Source organism: Urtica dioica, chromosome 4 (assembly GCF_054948205.1).
Source record: "Urtica dioica subsp. dioica isolate 48M chromosome 4, U.dioica_male_clone48M_v1_H2, whole genome shotgun sequence".
Lineage (NCBI taxonomy): Eukaryota > Viridiplantae > Streptophyta > Magnoliopsida > Rosales > Urticaceae > Urtica > Urtica dioica.
Window position 1 is genome coordinate 48,185,283 of NC_142759.1, and position 15,440 is coordinate 48,200,722.

At 37.3% G+C, this 15,440-nt stretch overlaps 1 protein-coding gene, 1 non-coding gene and 1 pseudogene across 3 annotated transcripts; 2 read left to right on the forward strand and 1 right to left on the reverse strand.

Moving 5' to 3' along the window:
* The first annotated feature begins 690 nt into the window (after positions 1-690).
* Positions 691-778, forward strand: LOC149401749 (small nucleolar RNA snoR114). The gene has a single exon (XR_016296891.1). It is a non-coding gene; the product is annotated as a small nucleolar RNA snoR114 (small nucleolar RNA).
* A 164-nt stretch (positions 779-942) lies between these two features.
* On the reverse strand, positions 943-3,923 carry LOC149401750 (E3 ubiquitin-protein ligase At4g11680-like). Of its 2 annotated transcripts, none has more exons than XM_089612240.1 (5): positions 2,899-3,923; positions 2,367-2,486; positions 2,140-2,272; positions 1,420-1,587; positions 943-1,344 (listed from the first exon to the last, which is right to left on the reverse strand). In XM_089612240.1, the coding sequence occupies exons 1-5, from the start codon at positions 3,435-3,437 to the stop codon at positions 1,171-1,173; spliced, it is 1,134 nt and encodes a 377-aa protein (XP_089468366.1). In that variant the 5' UTR covers positions 3,438-3,923; the 3' UTR covers positions 943-1,170. The 2 variants fall into 2 exon arrangements, with proteins under 2 accessions (XP_089468366.1, XP_089468367.1); XM_089612241.1 differs by having other exon boundaries at positions 1,420-1,584; positions 2,899-3,920.
* Positions 3,924-6,641: 2,718 nt separating this feature from the next.
* LOC149401751 (uncharacterized) lies at positions 6,642-8,478 on the forward strand (annotated as a pseudogene).
* The last annotated feature ends 6,962 nt before the right edge of the window (positions 8,479-15,440 follow it).

A 15,440-nucleotide genomic window follows, 5' to 3' on the forward strand; every position in this document is an offset into this window, starting at 1 on the left:
CGTTTTAGTTAATTTGGTCTAGTGATAATCTCATAATTTAATGTCCTTATACTAAGTTATATAATATTGACCAATAATATCATATGCGCTTCCACTGCTAATATATAATATCATGTAATCTTGGTCAATAATAATATTTTTCAAAAAAATAATAATAATAAAAGAAGAAGACAAGTACCCACGTGTTATATGTTTTACTTTTACAAGACGAAAGTAATGGTTCCTTGTACATAACTTAAAAAAAAAAAAAAAAATTAATTGTATATCTATAATAATTTCGATAATTACTAGTTTAAAAAATTGTTTGGAACGCTGATTAAATTATATTGTTTGTAACTTTAATTATACTATATTTAAGATTGTTTACTTATTCTTCAATTGAAATTTCTTAAAATCAGCAGCCCTAATAGCTAAAAAGCGGTATACATTCTTCTCCTCTTCTACAACTTTACTACTACTAGTATGATAAATACATCAACGTAACAAAACCCAAATTATATTAATAATTCATCACTATGCTGCCTTTGTATGACAAATTGTTGTATTTCTATCTTGATGATGTATATTATACGCGACTAGTACATCATGTTTAAGACTTCGACTATTCTAAAAACATTGGCTGTAAATAAATATGAAGCACCAGTGGTCTATTGGTAGATTAGTAACCTGCCACGGCACAGATCCGGGTTCGAGCTGTGATGACACCTAAGCGTGACGGTGATAGATGGGTCTATCACGACCTCCTGATATAAGGGAAGAATATAACGCACCTGAGCTCTGATGTTTTTTTTTTTAGTAATTTTTGTTCACAGTAAACATAGTTCTTGCCTTCCGTCGTTGAAGGAGCACTTCCAGTAAAAGCTATGCATGTCACTCATTATCATGTTTTGATGCTTCTTATTGCATATAGAATCTTATCATTTTGTATGTTGTAACCCTCCATGACTTGAACGTTTCACTTCCACTTCTCGTATGAACAATACAACAAGATACATATTACCTAGTTCAAAACTCACAACGCAACTGATCAAACGCGCTAAAAGACTAAAACATGTGAGAACTGAGAAAACACTGAATCTAAAATGAAGCTTTACAATGATAATACATAGCACAATATGGTCATGTTGTAGACGATACATTCTATATATATATAAAACAGCTGTGGTCTTTTTATACTTCACTGCCGGTTTGATTTCCGATTTTTAAGACATCAAACTTGCAGAGCGGGCAAGTTGAGTTGATCTGCAACCATTTGTCGATACAGACGCAGTGGAAATGGTGTCGGCACGGAAGCTCCCTCAGCTCAGCTCGGTCTTCGTACGCACACAAACAAACACAACATTCCTGTGATTTGACCACAAGACGATCAGTTTCAATCTCAGCGATGGTAAAGACAGTTATGAACACAGAATAACTCACGGCATCTTCCTTGGAAAGCGGGCGTTCCACGGGAGAATCTGTGTTGCACTCCACCATTGTTCCTTGCGGAGATTCTTGAATTTCCCCGTCGGCTTTCTCGGGACTGCCAACTATGCGGAATTCAAACTTGGGCAAACTGTCTATCTCTTCCTTCGTTGCTCCTTCCTGCTTTGAGATTGCATGTGTGAGATCTCATGTCAGGTACAAGACTGTCAAATATTTAGATCAAGATCACGAGTTCCTTTTTAAAAAATAAGGAACCCCATGATAATATGTACCAAATTCCAAAATTCAAACGAGTAGATGGTCCTAATCATGGAATCCAGCCTAAGATGAATGAATCCAAACTCGACAGAGCGAGGAGCTTCTCATATAGAAAAGGTTATATGGGCTTAACAAGGTTTAGAAGATAATGAGCTACTCATGTTTTAGAGAGAGTAGTTTCAATAGACTTACTGAAGTCTCTTTTGATAACAATCATTTTCCTTTGGTTTTTAAACAAAAACGAAAGGTAGAATTGTATTCTGTGTCATTTAGGGATCCTCTCCACCTTTCACTATTATTATTTTAAACAGAAAACTAAAACGAAACCAAACAAAGCCTGGATGACTGAAAATATGCTATTAAAACACAACATCTGTCCCAAAACATTGAGCAGATTTGAGAAACTGAACTCATCCATTCAAGAATTGGGCAAAACAGTTTAAAAAACCCGAGTACCTGATCTGCGACAGCGTATAGGATGGCAATAATGCAGGGCAAACAACAGCAAACGGCAATACCCACAAGACAAGCGATGGCCACGCATATGATGACAAACACCACATCGAAAGCTAGGAACGTAATGCAAAGCCTGCAAATTAAGATAAGTACTAGTGAGTACCATCGAAGCAGATGTTCTCAGAAGAGAAACCGCATTTGAGATGAGAAACGCAACAGGAACGCACCAGTATAACTGAGGGCAATCCTGATCCAAGCTCTCACCGCCGGTGCTCACCCAGTAGAATCCGACCACCCACCATATGAACGAGAACATGGTATTCACAGACTCCACATGCTTTGCTATGCTGTTAAGAGCGATGATCTCAATAACTAATTAGGCACGGTGATATATACCAGAACAAATTGATTAATCATGAAATGAAACTAGTACTATCTAATTGCCTGTTCTTGAATTTCGGAAGAAAAAAAAAATGTAGCTTTCAACTCTGTGCAGTCTATGAAGAAAACAACTCAGACAAGTGATGGTAAGGACAGAAGAAATCCGTCTGGTATGTTATGATAAATTCTGAGAAGGAACGAAAAATTATTTAAAGGACCACTATGAACTTCCACATTTATATGTTCCATTATTATCAACATGTCATTGATATTTGATAGTTGAGGAAAAAGGACAAACTTGATTCCGAATCTGCTTTGCCAATTATAAACCTAACTCTACTACACGACACTCAATGTCTCGAAATAATAGAGCCGTACCTTGAATCACCATCATCATCATCATCATCAACCTCGCTCTGGTCAATCCCATAATCCTCCCCATCGCTACCAGAACTCGAACTCCAATCTTCAACGCTATCACCTCCTCCACTCTCCTCAGCGACGCGATCACGGCGTTCTCTTCTCTTCCGCCGATACTCAGCAATCACACACCCAACGTGAACGACGCACTGTGCGGCATAGCCGGCGATCCAGAGCCGGAGCGGAACGGGAGGATCCTCGGCGAGGCTGAGGACGAGGACGGCGATTCCGGTAGCGGCGAAGGCCAAATTCCACGCCGCGTCTAGGGCTACGACGGGACCGGAGCGAGCCCAGCCGCTCTGCCTCTCCTCCAGCGCCTCCGCCGCGCTCTCCCGGACTCGCACCGACGGCTCTCTTAGCCTCATTCGCCGACCGCTCGCTCGCCGGAGAATCAGCGCCGCCCGGCGTAGCGGCGGCGACGTTCTACGCCGCACCACTCGCCGGCTCCGGATCAGCTCCGCCGCAATCGAGGCTCCGAGCAGCGGTGATGGATCCATGGAAACAGATCTTAGACAGAAAAAAAATATCGAAATTTGTAAACTAAGTTTTGGTGTTTAAATGTTTGATCAGCGAAAGCTTGTCATTTCTTCAAGATTGGGAATCGGGAAGATATGTATATATAAGATGAGAGCGAGAGAGAGAGAGCGAGAAGATTTGAATTGTGACGAAACGCGGTTGAAATGACTGATCAGCTTGGTAGCTCCTTTGGCTCTTTCTGTTTGAATATCCTCAAGCTATGTTTTGTTTGTTTTTAAGAGTTTGATCGGTGAGATATTTGAATTTTGGGGATTTGAAATGGTAGGTTTGGAGTGTTTTTGAACTGTGACGGAACGCGGTTGATATGGATGATCAGCTTCGTAGCTCTTTGGCTCTTTCTGTTTGAATTTCTTTGGAACTGTTATCTGGTTTTGGTCTCAACTACAGCAACAAGAAGAAGAAGGACAAGCTTTCTTGTTTTTGGAAAATAGCCAAATATATTCTTCTAAATATCTAAAAATTCAATTTTTATCTTATCTTCAATTGATTTATCTTCTCAGTGTATTTTTTCATATTTTTAAGGAGTGTAAAAACCATGACTATTTTCATATTCTTCTTTCTCTTTTTCTTAGCTCCTTTTTTTTAAGATTTCGGAACTGTTTTTAAAATTAAAAATATATGGATACATAATAAGTATGTCGAATTTTCATATTTTGTGATTACCTTGTATATTAACTAGGCCATATCCGATTTTTTTTTTTCTGTCGTTATTTTTCTTTTACATCCGGTTTTCAGATTAACTTCTTTACTAAGTATGTATCCGGTTTTCATAAATTATGATTACTTCATTATTAAGTTAGAGGGGAAGCAGTTAGCAATGTAAATAAATTGTAATGACCATCCATGGTTAAGATAGCTCTTTTTTTTCAAATCAAATAAAACTACAATGATAGCTAAGTACAGTAAATTTACTGAAAATATAATGAATAAGCTATTTAGGGGGCAAGAGGATGAGATAGAGTAGACTACATCATAAATGGAAGAAAAAAAAAACATAGAACTAGATCTTATACTAAAACAGCTTCTTAACTCCTTATTATCTTAGCTTTAGATAAATGATTTTGAATAAGACTTTTATTTAAAAATTGATGTTTAATCAATTTTAATATTTTATCCATTAAAAAGTTGAATTACTTCAATTAATTTCAGTAAAATAGTAATAATCTAATTTTATATACGAAATATTAAATAAGTAATTTCTTTTTTCTATAATAAATATTTAAGGACGAGAATGGGCTTATTAAAGTATATAGAGCCACAAGTACAATAGTTTGTGAGTACAAGATTAACCTCAGGGCATAGGATGAAGACTTAGTTTGGGCCATGTTAGATAACACCGATGCCGTAGCTATCCTTGGAATACCATGTATGGCTGAAACTAGATCTGTCTAGTTTGGTTTTGACCACTCTTAATAACTAAATATGAAATTTTAATTTTTATAAAAGTTGTTCCAATAACTAATCCGGTATAGTCCAAAACCAAACTTTGGTTATCCAAATATTCGGCCATCCAATTTTTTAAATACAATATCAAGTTTTAATACCCGATTTTCAAAGTTCGGTTATCCAATAATCTGGATCCAATTTTAAAATTGGTTTAAAGAAACCGGTTATCCAACTTTTAAAATCCATAATCAATTTGAAACTAGTTTTAAATCCATATCCGGTTCTAAAATTATTGTTATGCTGAAAATCCAAGTAAAAATGAGTCATGCAATCATTAATCATATGATAAACAATTTTGCCAAAATTAAAAACCGATATACATCCCAGTTTTGAAACTAGATCGGGCATCCAAATTCGAATTTTGGTTACATGACGTACCACCGATTTTTTATTTAGGATAGGTTCAGTATCAATTTTTTCCAATTTTTTCTGTTAATTTTTGTACAACCCTAATAAGTAATACCATGTTCGGGGACGGACTCAAGTGATGTTTTGACATGAAATTTTTACAAGTATGGATATTTCACGGTGCGAAGTGGTTAGCGTGTTGCCATGAACCCGACACAACTATCGGGGTCGTCTTCTTCATGTGAAGCAGCAAGATGGTGACTGAAGATTTGGAAACATGTTGCTCTGCAGAAGGTTAAGCTCCTTTTGTTGCGGGTTTGTATAAGCTGACTTCCTCCCCACACTATCTTAACGAGCCCGTGAGTCAGGACAGAGTCATCACTACCAGAAATATGGGATACAACTACAGTTTTTTTTTTTAACTCAAGTTTAGCCTTTTAACGGAGTCTTTGAATACAAACTACGGTCACCTTTTTTTATGCTTATATTAGACTCTAGTCGAATATAAAGCTGTAGAGAATGGTCTATTTTTCTCTACAGCTAATATAAAAAAGTAGTGGTAATACCCAAAAAATTAAAAATGATCAAAATTTCACCATTTTTAGATGGAGGGAAATTTCCCACAAAATTTTGGCACATTTACACTACAGTCAAAGGTAAAGAAGGAGTTGTAATACTTAAATATAAAAAATTAACAAAATTTTCCTATTTGAGTTCGGGAGGGAAATTTCCAACTGGTTTCCCACCATATATGAATATGAAAAGTAAGAAAAAATGACTAAGTATTGAAAATATTCATATACTTGTACACAACACGAGGAACTAAAACAACTGAAACATTTATTACCAAATCTAATATTGCTCCAAAAAAAAAAACATTCGAACAAGAACTTGACTCTCGTTGACCACCATCACTGACACCACCCAACATTGACCACCGTCGCAGCTTTGCCAGCGACACATCACAACCCTAAAAACCTTGTTCTAGGTCTTCTAGTCATAATCCTAACATCGTTGTCTTCGATCGGTATGAGCTTTTTTTCCGTTCTTCATCAGTTTTGTTGCTCAATTTGGGGTTATTTGTGAGTTGAGTAATTTAGGGTAAAATGTCATAGAAATTTGGGGTTTATTTAAGGTTTCATAGTTTGTTGCTCGATTTGGGGTTATTTAGTAACGGATTTGAGAAATTTATGGTTAATGTCTTAGAAATTTGTGGTTTATTTGAGGTCTCATTGCTTTGTTGCTCGATTTGGGGTTATTTGGGGTCTCATTGCCTGTTCTTACCTATTTGTAGATTAAAAATGCAAATTATCTAGTTTATTCAGTTTTGTGTATGTTTTCTTATGTACAGAGATTAAACTCAGTCAACAATGGTTCGCGTGAGTAAGTAAACTGAACTCTATGTGTGTGCTTGTGATTGCTAATTGAACTCTGTGTGTGTGCTTGTGGTTGCTAATTGAACTCTGTGTGTTTGGTTTATTATGTTTTAGAGGTTGGTCATGCTCATCCAAAGGTCTCAGGAGTGACAAAACGGATATTAGAAGCCGTTAAAAAGACTTCGAGATCTTCTGGTCGTGGGGATAGTTCCCGAGAAGCACACGTTGGTGATACTAGTACAAAGTAAGTACTTTTATGCTTCATATGTCATTTACACATTTACAAAGTACAAAGTAAGTTCTTGTTGATCTGGTTGTAGAAATATTAGACTATTAGGTCATTTAATAAATTGATTTAAATAACACATTTTCACAGAATTGACAAGTCATGGTTAAATTCCGATAGACGCTCAAAAGAATTTGAAGATGGTGTTGAATCTTTCTTACAGTTTTGTAAAATTAACTTACCCAATTTGGAGTCCTTACGATGTCCATGTAAAAGGTGTGGAAATATGGGATCGCATTCTTTTGAAATCATCAGAGATCATCTTTTCTGTAATGGTTTGGACCAAACATATGTTATTTGGACATGGCATGGTGAAAACATGGTCTGTAGTACAGACAAAAAGCTCATCCACCAACCAAAAGCACATACTTTTGGTGACTGCGATGATGCTTTTAATACCGTCGAAATGGTTAAGGCCGCTAATAATCTTCTGGAAAAAGATTCTGACATGTTTGTTGAATACGTAGAAGATGCGAAAAGGCCACTCTACGACGGTTGTCTGAAATTTACTAAGTTATCAGCTTTAGTAAGATTGTACAATCTGAAAGTCAAACACGGGTGGAGCGATACAAGTTTTGACGAGCTGTTGATGCTGTTGGGTGACATGTTTCTGAAAGGAAGTCAATTGCCAAAGTCTATCTACAAGGCCAAGAAGACGTTGTGTACCTTAGGTATGGAATATGAAAAAATCCATGCTTGTCCTAATGACTGTATTCTGTATAGGAAGGACAAGGTTGATTTCGATGTTTGTCCTGTTTGTTATGCATCTCGGTGGAAAATTCCAAAGGGTCCATGAAACCTACAGTAGGTGTTCCAGCAAAAGTCTTGTGGTATTTCCCCCCAATACCCAGATTTAAAAGAATGTACGGTACACCGGAAATAGCGAAGAATCTGACTTGGCATGCCAACGATAGAGAAGTTGACGGGTATTTGAGACATCCAGCCGATGCAGCTTCGTGGAAATCGATAGATAAGAAGTGGCCTGCTTTTTCAGATGAATCAAGGAATCTTCGATTGGCTGTAGCGGCTGATGGGATTAATCCGTATCGTTCTTTCAGTAGTCGGCATAGTACGTGGCCTGTTACGTAGATAACATATAATCTTCCTCTGTGGCTGTGCATGAAGAGGAAGTATATCATGTTAACGTTACTGATATCGGGTCCCAAGCAACCGGGAAATGACATCGACGTCTACTTGGAACCCCTCGTGGACGACCTGAAACTGTTATGGAGCACAGGTATCGAAGTTTTTGATGCTCATTTAAAAGAGACATTCACTCTTAGAGCCATTATGCTATGGACAATAAACGATTTGCCAGCGTATGGAAATATGAGCGGTTGTGTCGTAAAAGGCTACAATGGTTGTCCTGTATGTGGTAAAGACACACATGGCTTGTATCTTCGTCATAGCAGGAAGGTCATATACCTAGGTCATCGCAGGTTTTTGAATCGGCATCATCCTTTCAGAAAAGCAAAGAAGGCATTTAATGGGTCCCAAGAACTCGGTGATGCTCCTACATGCTTGTCCGGAACAGAAGTCTTATAGAAGGTGACTCGTATTGGATATGTATATGGGAAATGTTCGAAGAAGAAGAAGGGTGAAGAAAAGGCAGATCCGATACTCCCTTGGAAAAAAAGGTCAATCTTCTTTGATCTTGAATATTGAGAGTTTCTTCCTGTGCGTCATATTTTGGACGTAATGCATGTCGAGAAGAATGTGTGTGAAAGTATTATAGGAACATTGGTTGATGTCTCGCACAAGTCAAAGGATGGTCTTAAAAGTAGCTTAGATCTTCAGGATATGGGCATCCGGACCAAGCTTCATCCAAAGGTTGGTGACAAGAAAACATATTTGCCTCAATCAACCTACACATTGATGAAGGAAGAGAAGAAAAGGTTCTGCAATCTGTTGTCAGTGCTCAAAGTGCCCGATGGCTACGGTTCCAACCTTAGAAACTGTGTGTCGATGGAGGAGTTAAAACTGTTTGGATTGAAATCACACGATTATCATACGCTTATGCAACATATTCTTCCAGTCGCATTACGAGGATTGCTGGATAAGAAGGTCCGAACCACAATAACAAGAGTCTCTCGCTTCTTCAATGCGATATGCAGCAAAGTTGTCGATGCTTCCAAACTGGCAAGCCTTCAAGAAGAATTTACAACAACTATGTGCCTCTTGGAAAAGTATTTTTCACCATCTTTTTTTGACATAACGGTTCATCTAATGATACATCTAGTACGAGAAGTTCAATTTTGTGGACCGGTTCGTCTAACTTGGATGTATCTACATGAACAGAACATGAAAGTTATGAAAGGTTACGTGCGCAATCGCAGCCGACCAGAAGGTTGTATTGCAGAATGTTACATAGTTGAAGAAGGTATGGAATATTGCTCGGAGTACTTGACTTCTGTAGAATCTGTTGGTGTTCCGTCCATGAGAAATGAATCGGGTGTAGATGTTGGCAAACCAATCTCTTCTGGAAGAGTGCATACACCTAAACAGATAGAATTGGAGCAAGCACATCTTTTTGTGGTGGAGAACACTACTGAAATCAGTCCGTATATCAAGTAAGTAAATAATTTTTTTTTTTACTTCATATGATATATGTTTTAAGACAAATGGTGACTTGGTGATATGCTACTTAGGAAGCATATGGAGTACTTGCTTGAATGTAATCCAAGTAAAGTGAAGGACCAGAAATGGCTTCAAGATGAGCACAATCGATCATTTACCAATTGGCTCCGTGACAAAGTATATGTTCATTATACAAGAACTAGTAACACAAAATCAATAAGTGTGTTATTTTTTTTTAATTTCTATAGGTTGCTCTTGATTTGGAAGAGTCTAGAGTTTCGGTATCACATACATTAAGGTGGATGTCACATGGACCGAAAGCACACGTTCTTTCCTACAGTGGATATATCATCAACAGATTTCGTTTTTTCACAAAGGACCGTGATGACACAAGTTCTGTTCAAAATAGCAGTGTCGCAGTAATGGCTGAGACAATGCAAGTGTGCAGCTCAAAGGACAAGAAACCAATTGTTTCAGACATGACATTCTTTGGGACTATTCAACAAATATGGGAGTTAGACTATGTCGTATCCAAAGTGGTGGTCTTCAAATGTAAATGGGTTGACAGTTCAAGGGGTGTTAAGGTAGATGATGGATTCACAGTGGTTGATCTTTCAAAGACTGGTCACAAGTCAGATCCATTCATTTTGGCAGACCAAGTCAAACAAGTTTTCTATGTAGAAGACGGAATGGATACGTCGTGGTCAATTGTGGTACCGAATTTGAAAAATGACTTTGCTAGTCCAATACCAGAGGATGATGTTGATTATGAAGCTCCTGCCACCGAACTATTCTCTGATGCAGAGTCTTCAGATTCGACAGATGACGAAACATGTTTGCAAATAGATGAAGATGGTACTTGGATCGATAATGACTAGTGAGAGGAAGAAGTGAGAAAACTTAATTAACATGTTTATGTGTGTGTGTGTGTGTGGGGGACTGTTTCATAATTAATACTGATGTATATTGTTTGTGTATGTCTGTACGTGTATAATTCTGATTCATAACCTTATTGTGTGTAGGTGTAGTGTACCTGTGGTTGATGCAAAAGATGAAGACAAATCACAGACATCTCCAGCAAAAAAAAGGACAAGAAGGGCATGTATAGTTGAGGAAAAAAACACTGGCAACTCAAAGGCACTGAGACGTTTAGAGGAGGAAAAGAATGACGACACAGCAGTGGCACCGCAACCAAAAAAGAAGAAAAAATCTGGACCTGTAGTTCAGGAAAAGGAAAAACAAACATCAGTGCCAAATGACTGTACAACAGTGGAACCAAAAGCAAAAAAAGGACATCAAGGGGACCTACTCTTCTTACCAAGGTTGTTATAGCTAGAGCAAATGGTGTGGTGAACGTCTTGAAAGATTTTTGTTGCGAAACGTCTCTCCGATGACTTTAGAACTTTGAGTACAGAACAGTCTAACAAGTCAAAGAAGATCAAGTATCGGCACCACCTTTCTAGGCGTGGATTCGCAAACGTAGCAGCTGACTTGGTGAGTATTGAAGTTGATATATGTGCATCAGACTGTTTTTTATATTGATATTGTGAAGTTGTTTTAGTATGTGGATTGTTTCATTTCCTGCTCTATTATAGTCTAAGGAAAGGGGTGGCACTGGTAAACCATCTCGAAGTGAGCTTTGGAAGATCGCTTATGCAAATGGCAGTGCTGCAGAGGATGAAGAGATTAGCTCATTTATAGACAATCTGGTTAGAATAAATAACTGAACTATTTTTTTGTCTATCTGGGTAGTCAAACTTAACTTACCTATATGTTTGTATACTTGTAGGATGATTGTACCAAAAAGATTACGGATGGGGCTATTTATTTAAACCCGAAGGAAGACGCTCTCACATTAGCGTTGGGAAATAAAGACCGTGGTGGTTTAGTAAGGTGTATTGGGCATGGCGTTAATCCTTAAAAGTACTTCAACACTCCAAGGCAGACAAAAACAAGCGCTGTCCTGCAACTCGTCTTAGAGGAGCAAAAGAAATTGACAGAGGCACATCAACGAGACGCCGATGAAAGGCGAATTTTACTATTACAAATCAAGGAACTTCAAGAGGAAAACATGAAGTTTTAGGCTGGCGATAACAACTTCAAAAGCTCTCTTCTTCAATCAAATAAGGGTAGTTGCACAACCAAAAAACCAAATCTACACTTCTCCGATGACAAGGAAAATTGAAGTGACGAACAAAAACTCTACCAGGAAGAATGCGATGATATCGAATTGATCGGGCGTAGAGATTTCGCCAATGGAAAGGTAAAAATGACCCCTGTTTTGGTTCTTAATTAGTTAATTGTTAAAATTTACTAAACTAAATTCTGTTTTTTTTAAGGAACAACCATGTAAACTAGCTGTAGACAGCATTTCTAATGTTGTTGCTTATGGTAAAATTTGTTCTGAAACTGCGACCAAAGGAACAGTTTGGGGAATCAAATTGGGGGATGAAGTTGTACGTGTCCATGTAGATATGTGCGTTGATGAGAAGGCTATATCTCCAATGCGAATGGGTAAACATGAATTGACTGTCAAAAAAGTAGTTGGTAATCAAGTTCCGTGGCCTAAGAATATGGTTACAATTGAGAAATCCAAGGTAATCACTCAACTAATTCTTACGTGTTGCTCATTTTTTTAAAAATTATGGAGTCTAGAATATCCAATACGTGTTTCTTTTCAGGTGGTAACACCCGTTCGTAGGTCTCCCAGGAAAAAAACCAAACAGATATGGAGTCTAGAATATCTCAAGACTAATGTTGCTAAAGTCATGGGAAATGACAACTCAATATCTTTTCCCTTGGACGAGAATATTTTTGGCAAAGATCGAGTTGTATATATTCTTCGTGATGATATTATGGCATTTTGTAGCATGGAGTGGATCACGTCGAGCTGCATTGTTTTGTACATGAGGTAATCTTTTCAATACTCATTGATCTATTTCAAATATATGTATATTTTAGCCACATCATAATGAATCTTTGCTTTATGTGAATTAGCTACTTGTATCAGAAGATCATGAGCATGAAAATTGGATCTATGTATGCGTTCATAGATCCAGTGTCTTTGAATATGGGGACCAGTGGACACAAATCTGACCTTATTGCCAACAGAATGGAGGGTTGTGGTGTTGGTCAACTATTCTTAGCTCCTTTCAATCCCGTGTAAGTATATTTACATGAGTATATTGTTATATTTTTTGAGTATTTATATGATTTCATTTTTCGTTGGACGGTGCTTAGACAGTTAATACATTGTTTACGTGGATTCAGAAATCATTGGACGTTGCTTGCACTCGACCCGCATAATGACCGAGTTTATTACTTTGATTCTCTTGCTCGTAAACCTGGAAATGATATCAAAGCTGTTATTAATACGTGAGTTCACACATTGATCGACTTCTTCATATTTATGGATCTTACATAGTTATACATTACATATATATCATGACATGTGTATTTCTGTACGTAGTGCTATGAAATTATTCAACTCGAAAGCCAACAAAACTATGAAGAAACAAGCTACATGGGAAGTTGTTAAGGTATGTTTAAAATTGTAGCTAGTCTGATTTTGTGCTTGGGATTGAATCTGAAATTGGGTTGAGCTACTGTGTGGATTGAATCTGAATTTTGTAGCTGACTCAATCATTGGTTGTTAACTTACTTTTTTCTGTTTGTCTAGTGTCCTCGACAACCGGGCGGAACAGAGTGTGGATATTATGTGATTAAGTACATGGAAGATATCATTGGCCATCACCTAATCTCGACTGAAGCTAAAGTAATTTGCTTAGCCTTAATCTTTTTTTTTTTCTGGAAAAATACAGCCTTAATATAGTTATAAGCTTGTTTGTTTAGTTGATGTGGTTAAGTAATTTTCATTTTTTTCATCGTTAATATAGTTCGATGGAAAGCGTAGCTATACTCAAGACGAGCTCGATGTGATGCGCCAAGAATGGGCTGCCTACCTTCAAACTTTGTATTAGGTAGTGTTCTGGACACTATCAAACTATTTTGTATTTTATGTAGAATCATGATATCACTTGGATGGATTTGCTGTAGAATTGTGCGATATTTGGCACTTAGTATGCATGAAGCAGGGACGTCTTTGGATTTAGGTATTGTGGTTTTGTAGCATTACAATGCCTATACTAGTATGGATATGTTGATGAATATTTGGTACTTGGTATGATTGGTATGAATTTGGTACTCTTGTAGGATTATTCAGGATATATGGTTGGATGTAAATCTGGTACTTATGTGGATGTGTTTTTATGCATGTTTGTGTTTTGGTACAAATATAGGTACAAATTATACAAATTAGAAGATTGAACCATTTTAATTCAATATATATTTTTATACAAAATATTGCATTCACAGATATTTTACTACATAATTCAAATGTAGTTAAATGATGACGTTAAGTTCAACTCCAATTAAAAGAAAGTAGTCTAAGCTAAATCACACAAGAGACTACAAACGTAAACTAGAGTCTTAAGTGCGTAAACTGAAGACTACAATTCATAAATGTAGTCTTAAAGCTAAATATAAATATCTATCTTCCTAGACTACAACAATACGCAGTAGTCTAAGATAAAAACATGAACCACCTCAATTTTTCAACTACACCTAAAAGATGTAGTTTTCAACAAAAAAGACTGAAGTCATAGACAAATAGATAAGACTCCAGTGCAATAGATGCCACAAACACGCCGTAGTCTGTCCAACTCAATTAATTATAACTACTCTTTAAAGCTGTAGTGTTTATTGACTCAAAATTTGAACAACTACATTATAAAAATGTAGTCTTCAACAGAAAACACTGGAGTCATAGGCAAAGAGATAAGACTCCAGTGCAATAGATGCCACAAAAACGCCGTAGTCTGTCTAATTGACTCAATTAAGACTACTTGTTAAAACTGTAGTTTTTTTATCTTATGTAATTCAGTTCTATATAACTACAGCATAACGATGTAGTATTTATAGATGCCACTAGTAAGACTACATCTAAACAATGTAGTTATATATTTTAACTACAGTCTTATAAAACAGATACACTACGGCCAAACACTGGAGTCATAATCAAAGAGATAAGACTCCAGTGCAATAGATGACAGTCAGTAAACTGTAGTGGATTTAAAATGACTACAGCGTTCGGCAGTAGTTAGAGGCCAAATTTCTGGTAGTGCATGGTGCTTAATTTGTGCCAACAACGTAGAGACGATCAGCCACACCTTTTGGGGTTGTTTCTTTGCAAGCTCGGTATCCAAATAAGCGAGGTTTAGCATTCTCTTGGCTAAATTTTGACCGACTTCTGATCCTCGCAGTTACATTGTAGCCGTCATCACGTCTCTTAAAGCGCGTATTGCCTCTTTCTTTGCAACACTGATTTAAAATCTTTGAAATAATATAATGATGTCGTTGCGGGTAAGAGAATTAGGCGTGACACTGATTTGGTAAAATGGATGAGCGATTATATTGAAGAATATCGCAGTGACACCAGAACATCCACAACAGCGAGACTAACAGACGCAACCCGTGCGTTAGTCTCCTCCGCTGGTTGGTGTTGTAGCTATTTATGTGGATGTAGTTGTGGACAATCATCACCACAACTTTGCCACATGCCTGGTGGCAAGAAGACATGATGGAAGCATGGTGAGCTCTTCCATTGAGTTCTCGCAACAAGGTCTTTCGCCACAATTGGCCGAGGCAGCGGCGATTCTGAGAGGTGTACGATGGACAAGAGATGTAAACATGAAGAAAATATGGGTCTTTTTTTACTGCAACGACGTAATCAATCTCCTTAAACTCATACTACGTCGGTCATCGATCTTGGAACAATACTGCAAGAGATCATTTCTTTGAGGTTTTAAATTTTTTTCATATTCTTAGAACTTGTAATATTGTTGCAAATTGTTTAGCAAAATCAGCTATTA